Source organism: Vicugna pacos, chromosome 4, assembly GCF_048564905.1.
Source record: "Vicugna pacos chromosome 4, VicPac4, whole genome shotgun sequence".
NCBI lineage: Eukaryota > Metazoa > Chordata > Mammalia > Artiodactyla > Camelidae > Vicugna > Vicugna pacos.
The window spans coordinates 74544889-74565704 of NC_132990.1; the positions used below are offsets into that span (position 1 = coordinate 74544889).

Genomic DNA, 20816 nt, shown 5'->3' on the forward strand with positions numbered 1-20816 from the left:
CTCCATGATGGTCTTGTGTGTCTTATTAGGTTAATTCCTAGGGTGAGGCAGGAAGGGTAGAGGGATCGAATACCTGGCAGCCTGAAGGTGGTCTGGTGCCTGTGGGTGAGGCGGTGGGAGTGAGTTGCCCCACTGGCCTGCTGTGTCTGGCAGGTTCTGGCCATGAGCGGGGAGAGTGGGGCACGACCCTGGCACTTTGACCGTCCCTACTGCTTGGCTCCAAACCCGCCTCTCCACCAGCTACAGACTTCCTGCACAGCTGTACCTAATCACCCTGCTTTCTCGGAGATTTATGTCATTTTCGTAGGTCTGTTTGCCGCATTCTTTCTTCTGTGGTCTTTCCAAGGTGATTTCTGGAGAGGAAGCTGGCAACCTGTTTAGATTTCCATCTTGTTGGGGCTGGGATCCCATGGCGCCTGGCTTCAGTGCATAACTCAGTTCTCTTCACATTGAATCATATATTAGAGATGACTTAGGAGTTCATTCCAGGCCTTTTCTACTGGCAGCAAAAAGCTTTATGTTTGTGGTTTGCTTAGATTATATTCACTGTCTCCTTATAAATATATGATGTCAGGAATTGTCCTTTGGGAGTATGGAATATTCCTTTAATTCTTTTCTCTCTGTTTGTACAGGAATGATGTATTTAAAATTCACTGGTTGATGGCGGCCCTTCCTTTCACCAAGTCTCTTTCCTTGGTGTTTCACGCAGTAGGTATCAGTATTTGTGGGTCATTTAGGAAACGATGTCCAGTGCCTATATGATCAGGAAGAATAAACTAGAAGATGGGCTAGGTCAGTGGGAAACAAAAGATGAATGAATACCTTTGCAATGAAGCCTCCTTTGGTCTAGGAGGGACTGGTCATGGGGATAAATGAGCACAACCTCCCTAATACTTAAGACATTTTCATCCGTTACCTGCAGACTCAGAGTTTTCTCAGAACTCTTGTCGGTTGGTTTTTTTTTGCCCCCCAGTCATTTCTCGAGATTATAGTGCCACCTGCTGAATTGTTTCCACGATTTCCTTTATTTTTCCACATACTCCCTCATGTTCCCATTTGATTTAAAATTTAGTGTTAGCATACTTTTTTGAGAGAAAACTGATAATCTAAAGATGGAGACTTAAGAATTGAGCTTAAGCTTTGAATATTTAGTACTGATGCAAATTGAAATGAGCCTGCTCGTGGGAGTAAGAGTACAGTGTCCCCAGTTTGTAGGCCTGCGAGATACCGTGGGCTACACTTGTGAGGGTGACAGTCTCCAGACATGTGTTCAGGGTCCTGCACTTAAAAGTGTTGTCCTAGAAAAAGTAACAACATACCCAGTTACAGCTCCAGAAAGTGGCAGTCAGTTGGATAATGTCCCACTTGGATCTGAGGTAGAAGATTCTTTCTGGAACCATATAGATAATGAATGGTCGGACTCTTGAGTTGTTTTCATATCTAGACAGCCACGTGTGGGAGGATGAAAGATGTATAAAGAAGTTGATGCCGGTTTTGGGAGTCCTGCCTGGAAGCACTGGGGGCCCACTACTCAAACTTGCCGCTTTAATTAAAATGTGCTAGTGGCTTCAGGTAGCTCTAAATTTACAGATTTTTTTTTCAAAGGAAACAGTTGAAGTTGGGTCATTCCACGCAGATTTTTTACTGACTGATTTATTTATTTATTTATATAAGCAGCAGGGATGTGAAAGATAAAGTTCTTGGCCAGAATACTGAATGGGTCTGTGGCACTTGGAGATTTTAAAGAGAAGAGTAGGCTGCCGTTTGCCCAAGTGAATCACCTGCCTCAAGAGAGGGACCTGGACTGAGTGTTAGTGACCTTGAATCCTTGTGTCTGGTTTCTCAAGCTCCTGGTTGTTGATCAGTGCACTCACCTGCTTAACTGCGAATTGGCGAGTGAAGGGTTAGGGAGCCGGAGGGGGCCAGCCCCATCGTGAGGTCCTGGTGGCGTTTCCTGTGTTGCTGTGCGTGCGGCGTGCGGTGGAGCCCCCTGTCTGAAATGCGCTTGTCTGCTTGCAGATCGACTACCACTACATCTCCTCCCAGGGCTTTCCGATCGAAGGCTGGGCGGTTGTGTACTACATCACCCACCTGTAAGTGCGCCAGGTGACGCCTGAAGTGCTCCCGTGACATGACGTAGCGGAGGAGTCGGGGGGGCTGTGGTAGGGAGAGGCCGCCCCAGGTTGACCAGCCCTGCCCTCCTATCTCAGCCTGGCCGGGTTCCTGCCAGGCCCAGCGCGTGTGGTTTACAGGTGGCCTTCCTGACCTGGGAGCTTGGGGCTGTTGGCGTGTTCCTGGGAGGGGGTGCCACCCTGCGGCCACGGGCTGCTCAGATCGCGGGGTGCGGAGCTGTTTGCGTGCCTGCAAGGAAGAGGTGCTCACTTCCGGTAAACCTGAATTTGCCACCTATATCGCGAGAAACACATGAAATCATAGCATGAGCTAGCGGGTCTAACTCGCAGGGTGAGAGTCTAAGGAGACCTGTTGGTGTCTGTTCATTTCTGTCTTTTGCAGCTTGAAAGGGGCACTCCTGTTCATCACCATCGCGCTCATTGGCACTGGCTGGGCTTTCATTAAGCACATCCTTTCTGATAAAGACAAAAAGATCTTCATGATTGTCATCCCGCTCCAGGTAAAGGGGCCCTAGTCCTGCTTGTCCTTGCTCTCTCGGCACTTAGCAGGGCTCAGCTCCAGGCCTGTCTGGGAAGAGGGAGTCAGCTCTCCCAGTAACCCCAGCCTCTGCCACCGGCGGCTGAAGACTGGGCTTCCCTCTGAATTCTGACAGACCCAGACCTCAGGTTGTTGCACTGGGAGGGGCTCCATCGCCCGCCGTCTTTAAACCAGCATGCGACTAGGGGGCTGCTGAGAAGTTAGGGAAACATACTCCTTCTTCTTTGCATCTGCTTGGCAAGGAAGCTCAGGTATACAGTGATTTAATTAACAGATTAGCTTCAAACTGTGGATAACACCAGTGTGTTTCCACAAGGTAGAATATTAGACAGTGGGGCAAACATTTACTAGATGCTTCGTGTGTTTGGGGCCCTGGGCTGAGACCACCTTTACAAGACGGTGAGCCCCTCAGGAGAGGAACCTTGTCTGATGTATAGTAGTCTTATTGGAGGTAGAACCTGGACGCGAGGAACTCATAATAACAGAGATTCTGATGGGGACGCACAGCTCCTCAGCTCTGCTTGAGCAAACGGCATCTGTTTGATAAAGGGTTGTTCTTGTCAGCTGGTCATTTTGGAGCACAGTGTAAATGGGGCAGGTGAGGGACCAAAGGGGACAGCAATCCAGGCACCTAGATCAGCCCACTCAGCTCTGGTGATTGGCGGTTTGGCAGAGTTTGTAGCAAAGCCACCTTTACTTTCAGTAGAAAGGGACATGTGTTGGTGCCAAAAAAACGGTAGAGACCAGTTGCTGTAGTTTCCAAGGGGGGAATAGTTCCCCAGATCAAATGATATGGAAGGGCTTTATGGTAGAGATGGGCGTTGCCTAGATTTTAAGGAAAGAAACATGACAGAGGCAAAGTGACACTGCTGTCAAGTGAACAGAAGACGCTGACCAACTGTGTGGGTCTGGGCTGGGGAGCCACCAGGGCCACCTGCCTGCTGGGCTCAGTTCTCAGCCTGCCAGGGTCTCAGAGCTCGCGGGCCCCGGGCTGGTCCTCCTCCCCTCTGCCATCTGCTCCGTCTCCCTTCCCCTCTGGGAGCTGCTGCCTTCCCCTCCAGTTTGCATCTTCTTCACCAGCCCAAACTGTGATGTAACGGACACGGTCTTCCCAGCCTCTCGAAGCTCTTCTGCTCCCCAGAGGAAACAAAACACAAGGTTACGTGGCAGGTCACTCTGAGGAAACAAGGCCATTTGAAAAATTAAATATGAGGAAGTATGAGTATTTAAACCTAGGGACTAGTCTGGGAAGTCCTTGAACATCAGCCTGGAGAGATAAAACTGTTTCCTTTTGGCTACGGGAAGCCACTACATTTCTGAGTAAGGAGCGGCTGATCTGCAAAATGTGCCTCAAAAACATTATTGGCACTTGGTTCCACACCAGCACCTCTGGGAACATTTTGTGCCTCGTGTGAAGAGTGTGAACTAAGGACAAAATGGAGTTACACATTTAAGCTGTGAAAGCCTTTCTTTTCCACTTTGTCTTGGTAGATGGAGCCACAGAACAGATGTTTAGGATGACCTGGGTCTCAGGAGGAACCCAGAAACTGGGGGCCAGTAGGAGACTGAAATTTCAAACTAGTTTTTGCATTTGTATTACGTGAAGTATGGCTTCTGTGGTGTTTTATCTGATAAGTCCCGGGTGGAAGGGGAAGCTGCCCTTCCCGAGCCGTGGCACAGCAGGTGTCCCGTCTCTGTAGCCACGTGGGGAGTTGCCACGATAACAGTGAAGCAGCGTGTGTGGGACCGTGGGCTTTGCACGGAATCACAGTCTCTGTTTTCATACCTAACAATGATCTTCAAAAGAACATCTCACCAGTTCCATCTCCCTTAGGCTCAGTAGCGTCGCAGTTGTTAAAACACTGCTGTCTGTTAGCTCGCTGAAGGACTTCATCACACGCTTAGGAGCTTGATGGCAGGACTGAACACACAGACACAGCCTTCCCTTGGGAAGTGGAAGCAGGGCATGGGCGCGGGTGAGCCCCGTGGGGAGAGCTAGGCCCCTGCCTTTGTTCCTGGGAGGAGCAGCGTGTCTCCTCACCCACTGGCCTGAAACGCTGGGCTCTCATAAAACGGTCCTGTTACCTGTCCCTGAGAGTCAGCGGCCCCACGCAGCCAGGACTCGGGCCTGAGGAATGTGGGCACTGTGGCTAAACAGGATGGGAAGGGCACCTGTTCACCTGAGTGACTGCCGGGACCAGAGGGGCATAAAAAGCAAAGCGTCCGGTTGTCTGTTGCTGCACAACACAGCACCCAAACTTAGTGACTTCTCACCACAGTAACCGTTGACTCTCATGTTTTCTGTGGGTCAGGAACTCAGCAGTGGCTTAACTCAGGAAGTCTGTAAGTCTCATGCAGGTTACAGTCAGATGGTAGTGGGCCCGGGTCATCTCGAAGCTTTCAGTGCCTCAGTCTCCTAGGCCAGGAAGACTTGAGCAGACGGGGTGGGAACAGCGGGGCTCCTTGGGCATCTTCCCTCTGTCCGCCTGGTCCCTCCAGCATGGCGGCTTCAGGGTGGCCAGACTAATGGCAAGACAGCTCAGGGCCCCAGAGGGCTGTGTTCTGAGACAGAGCCCAGCCGATGCGGTATCCTTTGTGGGACCTGCCCTAGAAGTCACCTGTGTCACTCCCACCCCCTGTCACTCAGAGCAGTCACAGGCTCAGGAGGAGGACGCAGAGACTGCTTCCTGCTTGGAGGGAAGCAAGGTTCTGCAGGAGGATGTGGAACTGGAAATAATGCTGTGGTCGGAGGTTGGGGCCCGTAGGCCTTGGTATCTGCTCTGCGCTGGGGCTGCTGTGGTGAAGATCTACACGTGCTTCAGGGCCTCAGCGTCTTCTGTGTCCTGTAGGTCCTGGCGAACGTGGCCTACATCATCATAGAGTCCACGGAGGAAGGGACCACTGAGTATGGCTTGTGGAAGGATTCCCTGTTTCTGGTGGACCTGCTGTGCTGTGGAGCCATCCTCTTCCCCGTGGTGTGGTGAGTACCCACAGGGTGGGGGTGTGCGCCACGGGGCTTGTCTGTCAGACCTGACGGGTGGGATCACCCAGGGCATCTGTTTGAAAAACACAGCTTCCTGGGTCCCAGGCTGACCTGAGTTTTTCTCCAGGCTCAGGGCCGTGGAATTTGTGTCTGTGTCAGGTTCCCCAGTAGATGGTGATGGCACTCATCCTGCCCCACGGCTGGCTTTTAGCAGTGGAGACACTAGGGAAGAGTCGAGGCGAGAACTTAGTAGCGACAGAAAACAGCAGCCCGAATTTGAAGGGAACAGAGTTGAAGAAGTCCCGTCAACAGCCTCTTCTTGCTGACGTAGATGGAAAATGAGGACGTCCGTTAGTATAGAACTAGTGGTGGTTCTCAGCACACAGACATTTTAGGCATCTGCAGAGTGGTTTGCTCCATTCCTGGAAGTGGCAGGCTTTAGACGTATGTATCACACTTTGATTATGTGTAAAGACACGTTAGTGCCAATTGAGTTGATGAGAAGCAGTATCCTCAGTAGATCTCATCAAAGTAAAGGAGACCCTTGCTTCACTAGGAAGCAGGTGGAGGAAGGAGAGCTCACAAAAGTAAAACGCTCGCCCTCACAGGAATCTAGTCCCATGGCGAAGTGAAAGCAGTCAGTTCGTTTGGAATGAAGTTTAAAAGATTCACTGACCTCCTGTTAGGAGAGAAGTGTTCCACGTGAAAAAAAACTAGTATTGTTAGGCTCCTGGGATTGATTAAGTTGTTCGTTACCCTGATTGTTTAGAGCATGGTGCGGATGGAGTGCAGTCCTCGTTCTAGCCAGCCGGGCTCACTCCTGGCCTGACTCTGTCCTGCGTCACACGGGTACCCGTGTCGGTTGAGCAGACAGCTCCAGCGTAGGGGAGAGAGCAGCCACAACCTCCCACATCCTGCCCAGGAGCAGCAACTCGGGCGTCTGTAACAGGACGACCAGCATGGTCTTCAGGTCGAAAGAGCATCTTCTTAGGGAGGGAGCCCAGGTCTCTACTCCTACATCTGCCGCTGTCAGCACAGTGGGCTGGAAGGGACCTGGGGCTTCGGGGAGATCCGGGCGTGCTCTTGAGCTGCAAGTGGACATTCCTACTGTCAGTTAGTTACAGTGCTTGTGAGCAGATGCTGAATGGTGAGCTTCTTTGAGGTAAAGACTCTGAAATCGCTGTAAAATGACAAAGCTCGAGTTCTAGAGAGGTCATGTAGGAAATAGCATCGAGCAGGTTTTTAAACTTTCAGCGTCAGGCAGTGCTGGCTCCGCGCCTGCTCTGCGCTGCTGAATTCTCACATGTCACGCCATTCAGTTCTCACAGGCGGGCAGACTGCGGGCTTTGGGGAGAAACGGCTCATTCAGGCAGGTAGAGGGCGGGCAGCCGTGCCAGGGCTGCAGCCCCTCTGCCCCTGGGCCTGTATGCCCTGCTGTGCGCTTCCTCTCAGACGCTCACCCCTTGGTACCTTTGAGCTCCGCCTAGACCTCTGGTCTGCAGCTTCCCCAGTGATGTTCGCGTTCCCCTGCCTGAACCGGCACTGACAGTAGTTAGTGACCAGCTCATCACTGCCGGCAAAGATGCCTCGGAGGCTGGCATCTTCTCAGCAAAGTTGTAACTCTCCAGTCAGTGAAGTACCAAGTTGCATGAAGCCATGTGCTCGCAGCTCCTAGACCTAGACTTTCCAAGTCGGCCTGTGACCTTCTTGTAGGCCCCTCCTCCCCAGGCAGCAGGTGAACTCCGGGATGCTCCGTTGCCTTAGTGTTGTTGGGGTGGGGGCTATAGCTGTGGGAATGAGAGATCAAGTAGGAAAAGATGAGGAGCCTTGAATGCTTGTGGGGTTTTTTTCCCACTGAAATCTAGTCGATTTACAGTGTTGTGTGTGAGGAGGGATTAATTGGAAGTTCAGGATTTGTAGATAGTAAATGATTGTTTTGATTTTTCTCCTCACACCCAGGTCCCTGCCAGACTCCTTTCAGCCAGCAGAGGGCATCTTTAACCCTCAGACTCCAGCACCACATGTACCAAAGTGCTATCAGGGATCACACTGTTGAGGGAGAGTGCACTAAACTCATTTAGTCCAACTTTTTAAGTTTATATTTGAGGAATTCAGGGCCTCAAGTTGCAACTGCTGGAAATAGAGGGGAATGCAAATTTGTTAGCTAACTTTTTGTTCTCCAACTATTTATTTTTAGGTCAATCAGGCATTTACAAGAAGCATCAGCAACAGATGGAAAAGGCAAGTTCCTTTGTGCTCTTTTTGTGCAGTTCAGCCTTCCCTGAACCACATGCCTGGGCACCGCTGAGAGGTGGAGAAGGGAGGCCGGGTCTCAGGATGCTATCTTCCTGGAGATGGGCTGGGGGAGCCCTGGGGGCTTTGTAAGAGCAGCCCGGTTTGTGCGGTGCTGAGGCAGATGGTGAGCATTACTGAGCCCAGTTGTGGAAGGAGGCTTGGGGGTGACTGCTTAGCAAGATGATTCATTTCATTTCCACTCATGAGTGTGATCTTCACCTTCTCAAAACTGAGTCAGGAGGAGAAAATCTTGGAAGGACCAGATAACACTTCCTTGTGAGAACGGGAGGTATGACTGATTGAGGGTGGCTATGTGTAAAGCGTCCCTTCCTGCTGACTTAACACGCTTTCAAAATAGATGTGTTGGTATTAATTTAAAAAGAGACTGATGCCAGAAAGCAGCTTTAAAGCGCTCTGATTTTTAAATGGTTGTGCCATTATAATCCTCTTGCATCTTCTTAATTTTCCAACCATGCCTCCTAAGTCAGAAAAGAAACCACAGAGAAAACGTTTTGTGTGTTTCTGGGCCCGCTTGAATCATGCCCACGACCGCAGGCTTCCGCGGCACACGCAGGGGCTCCAGGCCGCAGCGGGTCGGAGAGCTGAGCTCTCAAAGGCCCCGGCCACCCAGGGTCCGTGGAATCACACCCGGTGCTGGTTGTGATGTTCTTTAAGGCAGATGATTCATTTGTTGTTGTTAAGTAAGATTTTGTTGCTGACCTGTTTTCCGATTATGAAAGTAATGTAGATTCATTTTAGAAAATTTGAAAACTAGATAGTAGGTGCAAGTCTTATCTCACGCTTGCTGTGCAATTAGTATCACATTATTTTCTTTAAATTGAATTTAATCTGACTTCAAGGTGTCACGCAAGTGTCGATCCCGGGGTTCTTACCGGGAGCACAGTGCTCGGGGGTGTCCGCAGTTAGGGCCCACAGGAGTTTCTGTCACGATCCCTGCTGTCTGGGCCCATGAATGTCTCTTGCGGTGGGCAGCCTGCTGCGTGAGGGTCCCACTGGGCTGGGCTGGGCTGGGCGCCCCGGGCGGTGCTCAGATTCCAGTCTCCCCGGGCCCACCCGGCTTCTCACAGGGCCTCAGGCCCCACTCGCAGAATGTGCCAGCGCACTTTCTGGGCCCGGGAACTAGCTCTTTTTCATTCTCTTCTCTCTTCCTTCAGAGGCCCAGCATTCCCTTCTCCCTCTGGAATGTCCTCGGGGATGGACTCTTTTCAGACAGTTTAAGCTGGAACTTTGTCTGCAGAAATCTTCTGCTTTTAGCCTGTCAGCACAGCTTTTCTCTGAGTGGGTCTCAGAGAGCCCTCCTGCCTCCTTGGAGTGGGGTCCAGGGAAGCTTCAGAAAATAAAACACAAGCTAGAATCTCAGTAGAACACCCTGCCACAAGCAGAGAAGTCCAAAGTGGAGAACCAAGACCCACCTTCTGGGACGACTTACTGTCTTTTTTTCTTTTTCTTCTATGCACGTTCTAGAAAAACTTGATTTTACTATTTCTGTAACGTAATGAGTATGTCTTTCTCTTATGTTAATATATTGAGATAAGACATTTTAACTTTTTCATCTTTATATGTTTCAGTAGTTCTGGATTCACGTTTCTGACTGGCTGAAAATGTCTAAACATCCCAAGGGTAGTGTTTTCCAGTTGATACGTTGTCTGTGCTTTTCTTCTTGGCGTCATCCTTCCCCCTTTGGGGATTCCTCTGGTCCTTCCCCACTCCCTTCTCCATCGTTCTAATCCTCTGACTACCTCTCTGCCTGCTCCACCTTGCGTTTTGAGGGCTTGGTGGTGACTGTGGTAATTAACTGTCTGTGTGGCCATTTGCTTCGTGAGAAATAGATCACTAGTTGAGGTCCTTAGTTAACTTCTGGCCTTGGGTAGGGAGCACAGCAGGTGAAGCCCAGGTCGGGTCGTGCCGTCCCCCAGCATCTGTAGTAAAGAGAAACTTTATGAACAGGAACGCTTTTGCCATTGCCTGGGGCACACGAGGCAGTTTCTTATTTTTTCCACCAGGTGACAGTCTGGGACCTCTTCAGCACAGAGCGAATATGAAAGCAGGAAGTCAGGCAGGCACAGGGCCTCCGTTCACCTTTCTCAGGGGGATGTACCATTAAGAAAGCACTCATTTCTCATTGGCAAATATCGCAAACTCTCTGAAAGGGGGACAGAGTAGATTAGAATAGGGATGTCTTCTTGGTTTATGTTTTCACTTAATCGATTTAGGCCAGGGGATGCTTTTGAGCTTACCCACAAATGCATATTTCACTCTGTACTTTGAAAAGTGGTTATGCTGTGACACTTCCGAGCCAGGGCAGCCGTGTTCCCATGATTGAAGTCTTCCCTGCAGAGAACTCAGGGACAGCACGCTGGGTGGCTAGCCGTCCTCAGGTGTGGCTGCGGAGTGGCTCGTCCACCCCAGGACGGAAGTGAGGCAGCACAGGGAAGTTGGAGTGAGCACACTGCCAGTGGGCCACCGGTTCTGCAGTGTTGTGGGGGACCCTCTCTGCTCCTCAGTTCGCCCTCCCTGAGATCTGGCCCATCCTAGAGGCAACTGACAACGTAAAGGCCACAGGCAGTAGTGTCTCCTACTGGGTTTGGAAGGTTCTGCTGGATGGAGCCTGACACTTGGGTTCACATTCTTAGGCCCATTTTTCTGCTGACTCATTCCGTGACCTTGACAGTGACTTGGCATGAGAACTAAGTGCAGTCCAGGCTGGCTGACTGCAAGGTGGGGAAGTGCTGTTTGTGGCTGTTCTCCCTCCACTTGGAATTCGCATTCCTTTAGAGGGTGTTTGTTTGGAGTTTCTTTATTTCTTTGTCTCTAGATTCCTTTTGACTGAATCTGAGAGGAGTATAAAGCAGAGCTTTAACGAAGAAGCTGCCCACTGTCTTTAAGTCGTGTCTCTCCAGTCACATGCTGTGTCTCCTCTCAGGTCCTCTGTCATTTAGAGTCACTGCTGCACTGCGTCCTCTGAGGGGAGGCATGATTGAGTCTTCACAGGCACACACAGCTCTACTTCCGCTGTGTTTCTGCCAAGAGTCTCTGGCTCTTTCTGTCCTTGAGCCTGTATCCCTGTTCCCGTCTCTTTCTCCGATGTCAGTACCTCGGAGGACCGGCTTGGGGATACACATCATACACGTAATTAACAGTCTCTGCTTCTGAGCATCTTCCCCCCTCCTGTGTTTCTGAGGAAATTTCAGAGGAAGTATCCTGAGTAATCTTAGCTTTTATGAGCTTCAAAAGCACTTAAACAAATGGTGATTTGCTGGTTGCAGGCTTTATGGAGGAACGGCTTCATTCGGAGCTGCTACCTTGTTCTGAAAGTAACTGGCCTCGAGAGGTATTTGTCAGGGCAGCACTTCTCAAGAGAGTCCTAGGGACCTGTCCGTGTTTCATAATAAGGCGTCATCAGCCTTCTTTGCTGTTGGTGTTTGCCCTGCTGGTGCAGAAGCAGCGGTGGGTGAAGAGCTGGCACCTCGGCTTGATTCAAGGCAGTGGCACCACACTGTTAGTGGCCCCTGCGTTCTTTGTTGCCACCGACTTGCAGGGGGTGAAAAAGATTTGTCTCACTTAAGAGTGACCTTGATGAATTAGGAAGAATTATTAATGTTGTGAAATCTCAACCACTGAATTATGTCTTTTAACCTTCTGTGTGATGGAATGGGAGGTCCGCAGAAAGCACTTCTGCTTCACACCAGGGAGTGTGGTCATCTTGAGGAGAAGCGCATATGCAGTTGTTTGAGTTGTGAGCTGAGCTCACTGCTTCTCAGGACACTGCTTTTATTTCAAAGAGTAATAACCAACTCTGGTTACTCATACCTGGGTTTTTGATAGACATTCTGTTGAAAATGCATGAGGTAAGTATGTCACTTCAGGAAAACAATTTAAAGTATTTGTTGCCAGTGATCTAATTTTCACTTGAAAGTACAGATTTTAATTTCAGAAAACTTAATAATCCACCACTGTAAGCTCAGCAGCTTCCCAGTTCTTAACAGACATCTGATGTGAGCAGCGGGGAGATTAACAAATGTGACTTAAAGAGATGTTTTATGGTAAGAAGTTTCAATATTTCGGAGATCTGCATAACTCAGTAACACAGTATTTTCCACCTGATCAGTTCATGTTACACAGTCATGCATCAGTAAAAGATCCATTCAAAGTGTAAGATGGACCAATGGGTCTTTACTGTGACAAAGTATGAATGTCCGTGGATACAGTTTTAGATTCCCCACCTCATTCATCTTGAAGAACCTCCCCCGCTGGTCACGTTTTGGTGCAGAATCAAGGATGACTTACCACAGTTCTCTGATAAGGCTCTGTTTTCTTTATAGACTAAAGCCAAACACTCATTCACTCCAGGTTGAAGGCAGAAGCAAAGACCAGAATCCAGCTGTGTTCTATTAAGTGAGACATTTAAGGGATTTACAAAAATGGGAAACAGTTTTCACTCTTCTCATGAAACTTTTTATGAAAAAGTTATTTTTATAAGGAAAATATTTATATTAAGATATAATGGATTTATTTTTGTCACTTTTAAGTGAATTACTGAGTATTTTTGAAATTTGTTTCAATTTTCTAATATGGTAAATATTGATAGACTCTACCCACATTAACAAAAGTTCTTTGTGGTCCTCAGTAATTTTTAAAAGCATGAGAAAAAAAAAGAAAGCATGTAGGGGTCCTGAGACCAGAAGTTTGAGAACTGTGTGTTAGGGGCAAGGCTTCTTGAGTCTGGTGGTCACGAGGACCATGAACGGGAGGGAAAGGCCACCTGGTTCTTTGTCCTGTGCCTGTTGGGCTCATTTCAGACCTACTTGGCCATATTCTTGTAACTGTTTAATATGTCTGTTCATTCTGGGCAACTCATGGCAAAAAAAAAGTTTTATTTGGGTGTGTTTATGTAAACAGGGCTAATGAAAAACTCACTGATTAGAAAGGAAGAGAAATATTCCCACCTGTTTTTGTAAATGAAGATTTATTGGAACACAGCTATGGCAGTCTGTCCATCTGTCATCTGTGGCTGCTTTTGTGCTGTGGAGGCGGGTTGAGGGATTGTGGCAGAGATCACCTGGCCCACAAGGCCTAAAACACCTGCTCTCCAGGCCTGTACAGAAGACGTTTGCCAGCTCCTGGCTGTTGCAGACATTTAAGAGATACCATTTTAAAAATTTTACCTATCATGTAGTGATGTTGACTGACTTCCCTCTATATTGAGCACTTTGAAAACTGTAAAACTCACATAGATGTAAGAAATCACTGCTTTTAAGTATTAATGAACTCCAGCTTTGTGTCCAGAACTGTGTTCTTTGTTATTTGATTGGAACAATAGCTTTTGCGTCTTCATCTGCTCTGACACTTTATCTGATCTGTTACTCTGATGGGAATCTGTGCTTTCCTTTAACAAGATGGCTTTTACCGCGGACGCCCTCTATTGACCAGCGGGGCTTTGGGGTGTGCATTTCCACCTGGCCAATGTAGAGAAGCCCTCTCTTCCTGGCTCCTTTGATTCAGTTCCTGATTATAATTCCAGGTTTGTCCAACTTTTTTTTTTTTCCACTTCCCAAGTAGAAACTAAGGCAGCCCCAGATGCACTGATGCCAGACCCTGAGAACTATTTTTCAGTTAAACTTGGGGACTCTGGGTCAAAAGCCTGAAGGGGAAGAAGGAGGTCAGGAGAAAGGGGAGCCTCCCAACTGCATACTGGCTCTGATTCCACCTCCTCAACACGTGTGTGCCTCGGGGTCGGGGAGGGGAAGGTTGAGGGGACGATCACCCAAAATTCCCTCAGTGTCATCAACCTAATCACAGCTTCTGAGCAACATTTTGAAATAATCAGTTAACCAGTGATACCACTCTGAGTTAGTATAATCTACAGCCAAAAAGCATAGGGGCCTCTCATATTCTGAGTCTGAGAGCCAGCATCTTCTTGGACACATCACCAGTTTTTTGTTAGGCCTTTAAAACACTGGGAGCCAGACTAGCTCAGGGGTCCCCCCTTGGCCACCCGGGGACCCTCCATGGCGCCGAGAGTGGTTCTCTGTTGTCTAAGGGGTGTTAGCATGCAGTCTTGACACAGACACAGCTGAAACCCACTCTTGTCAATACTGCAGTGTTCAGGGAGATCAGGTTCTCCTGTTGAGGAGGTGTTGTCTGCCATTGACCAGGCTGTATCGTCAGGCAGTGGGATGTCTGACTGTCTTCCTCGCCCGGCTCGTTGCCAACTGAATCTGTGCCGTGGGCAGCCGGGGAGACGCGCTGCTCTGCTAAGCAACACTCCACTCTGCCCATTGCGGGACTAGGGCGGAGTCTGAGATCAGCTCGGCCCCTGGGAACCCCCCCCCGACCCCCCGGCGGGACCTTTGGTGTGGTTCTAGAGTAGAGGGGAAGCGAAAGGCAGGAACTTGCTTGACTTGACAGTCAAAGTCCTGTAGAAAGTTACTTTCCTATTGGGGATGGCTGTCAGCCACTCTCTTGGGCCATTTTCATTTCTTTCTTTGATACTTTCTATTAGTCATTTAAGATGAAATTTTGCTGACGATAAGCTCTTAACTGATGAGTCCAATGACTTTTGATCACTCGTGGGTCATTGTTGTAAATGTACATTGGAGATGTATTTTGAGTCACTTTCCACATGACCCTCAACAGTTTGAAGATCAAAGAATTTCATTCCCTAAATGGTTCTTATCATGTCCTTTCCCGTGCTTGCTCCTGACACCTTCTCTGCGAGATAGATCAGTGGAATCTCTTCTTAATGGAGGCCAGAGGGCACCCCATGTGCAAACGCTCCCCAGGAAGGACACTTTCAGAACAGCGTGGTCCCGGGTCAGCGTGTGGCCTGGCTTTCAGGCCTGGGCTTGACCACGATGGGGGCAGCTGCCCTGTCCCCCTGCAGAGTGAGCTGGAGCCCGGAGCCAGAGCAGAGTGTGCAGACGGTACGATCGAGAGAGAGTCAGTGAGTCAGTAACTGTAGTGCCATCCAGGCTTTGCCAGCATACTGACTTCTTTAATTTCTGTGTTTGACTCAAAAGTCCCTCTGAAGCCTGGCAGCGGGGAAGCATGAGAAAAAGATGATGGGTCAGATGTTTTTAAGCCTTGAGGCTTTGCTTTTACTGGGCAAGGATTGTTTTGGAAATTTTTCAGTCTTTAAGTGGCTGTCATGGGCCTTAGCTTCTGTGTGTCCTGTAGATCTTCCAGCATTAACTCAAGATGGATTGCTGGCAGCTCCTTGGCACTGCGCAACATTCTGAGCCACAGTCACGTCACCCTGAGCTGCCAGTGGATTACGAAGCTATGAATTGCCTTCCTCTTAGCACAAAGTGTAGGTGTTAAAAGCTTGGTCCTTGGATGGAGGTGGACTTGGATTTGAGTACTGGCTTCCCCACTTTCACAAGCTGTGTGACCTTGGTAATTTATTAAACTTCTTCAGGCCTGAGTCCTCCATCTGTGAGCAGTGGTAACAAGCCCTTTCCCTGGTAACGGCTGTTGTGAAGATTACACGAGGTGAAGCATGACGGGTGCCGGGCCAGGTGCCTGTATGTGGTACAGCTCAGTAAATGTGGCGACCAACACTATTGTTTTTATTGTTGTCATGGTTCCCAGACCACCCAGGGAAGACCACTGGGAAGGAAGGGGACCATCTGTCTTCTTGCAGCCTGCTTAGCGACTCTTGGGCTTAAAGAGGACAGGTGAAGGAGGGAAGGATACAGCTCAAGCCCTAGAGCACACGCTTACTTAGCACACGAGGTCGTGGGTTCAACCCCCAGTACCTCCTCTAAAAACAAGTAAATAAATAAACCTAATTACCTCCCCTCAAAAATAAAGAGGGCAGGTGCAAGTCCAGGGAAGAAGTGGCACCTCCTCTGGATGGGGTGCTCCTGCTCCTTTGCCCCTGCATCAGAGAGCTGGCGTGAAGCACATGGAAGTGCCGGGCTCCCTTGCCCCAGGCCGCTTATTCCATTCTCATCGGTAACAAGCACCTGCCACAGTTGAGTTGCGGCTGTTTTCCTGAGGGTGAGTAGGAGGAGGAATCTGCAGGAGGTCAGCTTTGTGGGAGCTCCTGAAGCAGGTGTACCTGCCCCCAGTCCCTCTCCTCCCCATTCCCTGGGAGGCTTGTCGAAATCCTTCGAGTGAGGCCCACTTCCAGAAGAATCAGGAGAAAACTGGGCATCTGTCCTTAAATAAAGCTCTCCATATGATGTGGATGCTCATCCTGGGTAAGAACCACTGCCATAAAGAAATTCTAACCCATCGTGAAGAAATTTTCCTCTGATTGAGACCAATGCCCAGAGAAGGAAGTGGCAGCTGGGCTCAGCCACGCTGAGTTACAGTGGTGCAGGGACCGGAATTCAGGTCTCCTGGCTCCTGTCCGGGGTATTTTTCCTCTCACCCTGCTCATTCTTTTACCATATTTGCTGTTCCTCATGGTGAGGTCAGAAATAGCCAGCCCAGACTTGGTGAGCCTTTACTCCTCTGGGAGCCCGGCCCCACCATGGTCTAGGGAACTGCAGGCTGTCAGCTTATTAACTCCAGGGAAAGCTTTTTTGGAAGAAAAGCAAAGGGAGGCTTGGGATTCCAGGCTTCAACCCGCTGCATCACTGCTCGTTGCATCAGGTGGTGAGGTTGCACCCTCGGAGCTGGCTCCCTCGCTCGGCGGGCTGACTCACCGCGTGCACATGGCAGCCTGCCTCCAGGGCAGCCCAGGCCACCGCTTGTTCCCATGTCACTTCCTAGAGTCTGGCTTCCTGCCAGATGTGGCAGCCACCAGAACACATTTGCTGTTGGACTGATACTCTGTACAGCTGGCCCTCGAACAACAAATAACGCGGGGGTTAGGGGTGCCGACCCTCTATTCAGTCGAAAGACTGAGTATAACTTACAGTTGGCCCTCTGTCACTGTGGTTCCTTTGTATCCGTGGTTCCACATACATGAATTCCACAAACCGCGGATCATATAGTATTTACTGCTGGAAAAAAAAACTGCATGTGAGTGGACTGGAGCAGTTCAAATCCATGTGGTTTAAGAATCAACTGCGATCCTAATATAATCCTAATGCTGTAACATCAGACAATCATCCAGTGCTTACAGTGTGTTCTGTGTACTGTCTCATCAATCCCCCCATCAACCCTAGAGGTAGATATTGTTGATCTCGTTTGACAGGTGAGGGAACTGAGTGACGCTCAGAGAGGTTAGGCGACTTATCTGATGTCACACAGCTAGTAAGCAACCCAGCTGAAATTTGAACTCAAGGTGTTCACATGTGCAGGGTCTGTGCTGTTACCCACTCCTATTTCTTAAAATAAGTGAGCTCACTTCCTGCCTTTGCTGCCTCAGCTGTGACTAGGATGCCCTGGTGGAACCCAGGAGCTTGATCCCATGAGCTGCAGTCTCGCAAACAAATGTCTTAACTTGTGACTGGAAATGATGTCTGTTGTGATTGGTGGGTTTTGGAACCAGCCGTGAGCTCTGCTTATTGTGGCTGCATTTCTCGGAGTTAACACTAGTTGTTCTCAAGTTCTGTTTATCAGTCCTAGCATGTGTCCTCGGATGGCATGGCATCCGTGCCTGTCCTGACGTTTCCTCACAGGTGCCTGGACGTGGGGGTGCCGGCTTGTTCAGGAGAGCTTCACGGCCTGCCTCACCGCGGCCTGTCCTGCAGTCACCCTGGAGCGTGTGCGTGGTGATGCAGATACCAGGGGACGTGAGATGCAGTGCCTTCCACCCCTTCTCTCTCGCGCCGTGAGGCCCTGCAGTGCCTTAGCCCCTCTGCTCTCTCTCCGTCAGCTCCCCCTCTGCCCCCTGATTTCCTTCCCCATGGCAGAGAGGGGACCCATCAAACTTCAGAAGAATTCTCTTTGGCGTCCTCAGCTTCATCTCCCCTGGCCAACCAGCCTCGCTCACTGCCCCTGCCTCGGCTCTGCACTGACGGAAATAGGTCTCCTCTTCTTAGAGTCACCTCCACAGATCCAAGGGTTTTGACCTCAGTTGGGTTCTTATTCTTGGTTCTCCTGTCCTTTCTCCAAAGAGATTGTTCTAAAACGTAGATGTGACAAAGGCCTCTCAGAGGCTCCCTGGGGCCTTGGCCCCAGCCCGGAGGACAGCCACAGTCTTCTGCGTCCTACTCGGGTTGCTGCTTTGTCCTCAGCCCGGCCGGGCCCCCAGACTCTCCACGTGCAGTCCAGCCACCCTGAGCTGCTTTCTCTGCGCTGAGGTGTGATGCTGGCACCTCCAAACCGGTACCTTCCTCCCAAGCATTCTCTCTGCTCGTTCAGCCTCTCCAGTCTTGCTCCCTCTGGAGCCCCGGTCGGGCCTCTGCTTAGACACCACCTCCTTTGGGCATCCTGTCCTCCCCCGCTCCCTGGTCTGCATGGGGAGCTGCTCTTTGGGTGCAGCCACGGCAGCCTTGAAACCCAGGAGTGGAAACGTGCCTCTCCTCTTCGCTGGGCGGACGGCTCTTAGTGAAGCAAGGACAGGAGTTTCATTGGCCAGAATTGGTTTCAGCAGGCAAAATTCAGAAGAGACTTTTAAAGCAGTTTTACTGTTTAAATGGTCTAATTGTTGGTGCTGTTCTTTCTCAGTTACTCACAAAGAGGATTGAGCACCTGTATTCAAGGGCGATTCGCTCATTTGCAAGGGCCTTGATTCTCATGGGCCACCCTGTTCTGTGGGGCGGAGTGCAATCCATACAGATGTACAGAGTTTTACATCTGGTGACGTGCTTATCTCACTTCTCAGTTTTAATATCTTGTCCTCAGTGAAGCCTCTCCTGTCCCCCAGACGAGGAGGGGGACCTGACTTCACACCATCCCGCCCAGTACTGTGCGCCCAGCATGAGTGGATAGCCTGTGATCCAGTGCCTCTCGCCTCCGAGGGACGGCAGCCACCCTGAGGGCAGAGGCTGTGGTGGTTGTGGTGGTCTGAGCCTGGCTCAGAGTCAGAATGAATGAAAAATGACTGAGAGCTGGAGAGATTTAATTTAAAAAATAGCAAGACCACCAAAGAGATTATAGATAAGAAAGCCTCTGCTGATCTACCTACTTCATTTAGCATCTTCAGATGTTGCTTGAGTCCATCGCAGCACCAGATGTGGGTGTTACAGCCTCTACGTTTGGGGAGTTAGAATTTCCCAGGTTTTTTTGAACTTCCCCTCGTCAACGCATTTGGTTTCTCAGAAGAGGTTCTTGCAGATACCGTTAGTTGACAGTCACCTTGAAGATTAACGTAGGATTCCAGGAATTTCTTTTGGAATCCCAAGCCCGACTGCCCCCCACTAATCACAAGCCAGAGGAGGGAGACAGAGGAGAGTCGATCCTTCACCACCCGCAGTCACATTCTTAAACAGAACCAATAATTAAATGCTATTAAGCAAAATTAATTTGCCTCCTGCAGGAAGGCTTATGATGAATGAAAGGATTGCTAATCGGGGAGGGAGCCAGGCTACCCTCTGTGGTCATCAATATTTCATAGCCTTTGGCGGTGGCAGGAAGTTAGCTGTCCTGGCTCCCTGACCTTGAGCAATTTCAAAGGTAGGACAGAGCCAGGGAGGTTTTATTTAAAGGGCTTTGTTACAAGACAGTGAAAGCCTGAGTGAAATGTACAAGATGCATCCGTGGGTTAATTGAGTTTATACCCTCAGTTAGTAGGAGGCTCCCCCAGATGGTCTCAGGGACCCACCTGAGACTGGTCCTAGTGAGGAGTGCGGTTCTGTCGGCCACAGGGGCAGAGCTGAAATGTTTAATGATGGCTTTAGGGGCTAGAGGAGCCCTGATTTGTAGTGTCTGCCGATTTCTGGGGTGTCACTAGACTCCCGGCATGGCTTTTTAGAGCTTCTGGACCCGGAGTGGGGAGATGTGCTGGTTTGCAGACACAAGCTGGCACCAGCAGACCACTGTGGCTGGGGGCCCCCAGCCCGCCGCACCCACCTCTCCCCGTTCTTCCTGGGATGGGGGAGACCCTGCCAAGCCTCGTACTTCCAGAAACACAGATGCGCCCCGGGCAGCGCTCATCTGCATTAGACTCGGCCTCTTGACTGAGAGGGTGCCTGCTTGTGACATGATTTAAAAATGAGGAAGGAAGTTAATGAGCCTCTCATTTTGTTCTTTTCTCCTCCCTAGCTGCTATTAACTTAGCAAAGCTGAAACTTTTCAGACATTATTACGTCTTGGTGAGTACAAACATTCCTAAACCTGTAAATAAGGTTAGTGCAAGGAGTAGAGCAGGTGAGCTTCCCAGGAAGCAGTGCACTGCCTGGGCTGCGTGTGGGCTCACCGGGTAAACCAAGCAGCGTCTATGCCTGTGGGCAAGTCAGTATCCGAGTGACTTCTTTTTAGATTTTAGTTTTAAATTTGGCTTTAACTACTCAGAAAAGTAATGAATAGTTGATACTTTTTAAATGCGGGATAATAGAAACGCTTCTGTCTGTGGCTTTGGCATTGACGGTCACTTTGCACAGCTCTTTTCCTGCAAGCCTGTCTGCCCGGGGCGAGGTCCCAGTGAGCAGCCCACTCTCGTGGGGCCAGCACGTTGAATCCTTACCACACCCTCCCTTCCTAGAGTACTTAAGATTATTGGTACTTCCTCTGAGTGTGGACCTCAAACGTTTCCAGCGTCTACTAAAGAGACTAAAAATCAGTATTTTCCCTGTGTAGTTTTATTTTGCTCTTACTACTGAAAAACCTTTCTCAAAGCTTGGGGATAAAAAAAAATTATCCTTTGGGGCTTGAAATCAATGGGTTATGTACAAGGATAAGACAAGGAAGGGATTACTCAGAAGTGAAGAGCAACCATAGCAGTGTTCTGCCCTCCCTGTGCACGCGACTGTTTATTAGTCAGCATCTTGGTCCCCTAGAAAAAGGGAAG

The 20816-nt window shown here is 49.7% G+C and overlaps 1 protein-coding gene across 1 annotated transcript in view; it reads left to right on the forward strand.

Annotated features, from left to right (window-relative positions):
• The window catches only part of GPR107 (G protein-coupled receptor 107), a 54905-nt gene that overhangs the window by 24745 nt on the left and 9344 nt on the right, over positions 1 to 20816 (forward strand). The window contains exons 10-15 of the mRNA XM_072960288.1: positions 633 to 708; positions 2020 to 2093; positions 2515 to 2632; positions 5520 to 5650; positions 7851 to 7894; positions 20072 to 20121. Coding sequence (XP_072816389.1) covers positions 633 to 708; positions 2020 to 2093; positions 2515 to 2632; positions 5520 to 5650; positions 7851 to 7894; positions 20072 to 20121 — 493 coding nt within the window. The remainder of the gene's footprint in view (positions 1 to 632; positions 709 to 2019; positions 2094 to 2514; positions 2633 to 5519; positions 5651 to 7850; positions 7895 to 20071; positions 20122 to 20816) is intronic.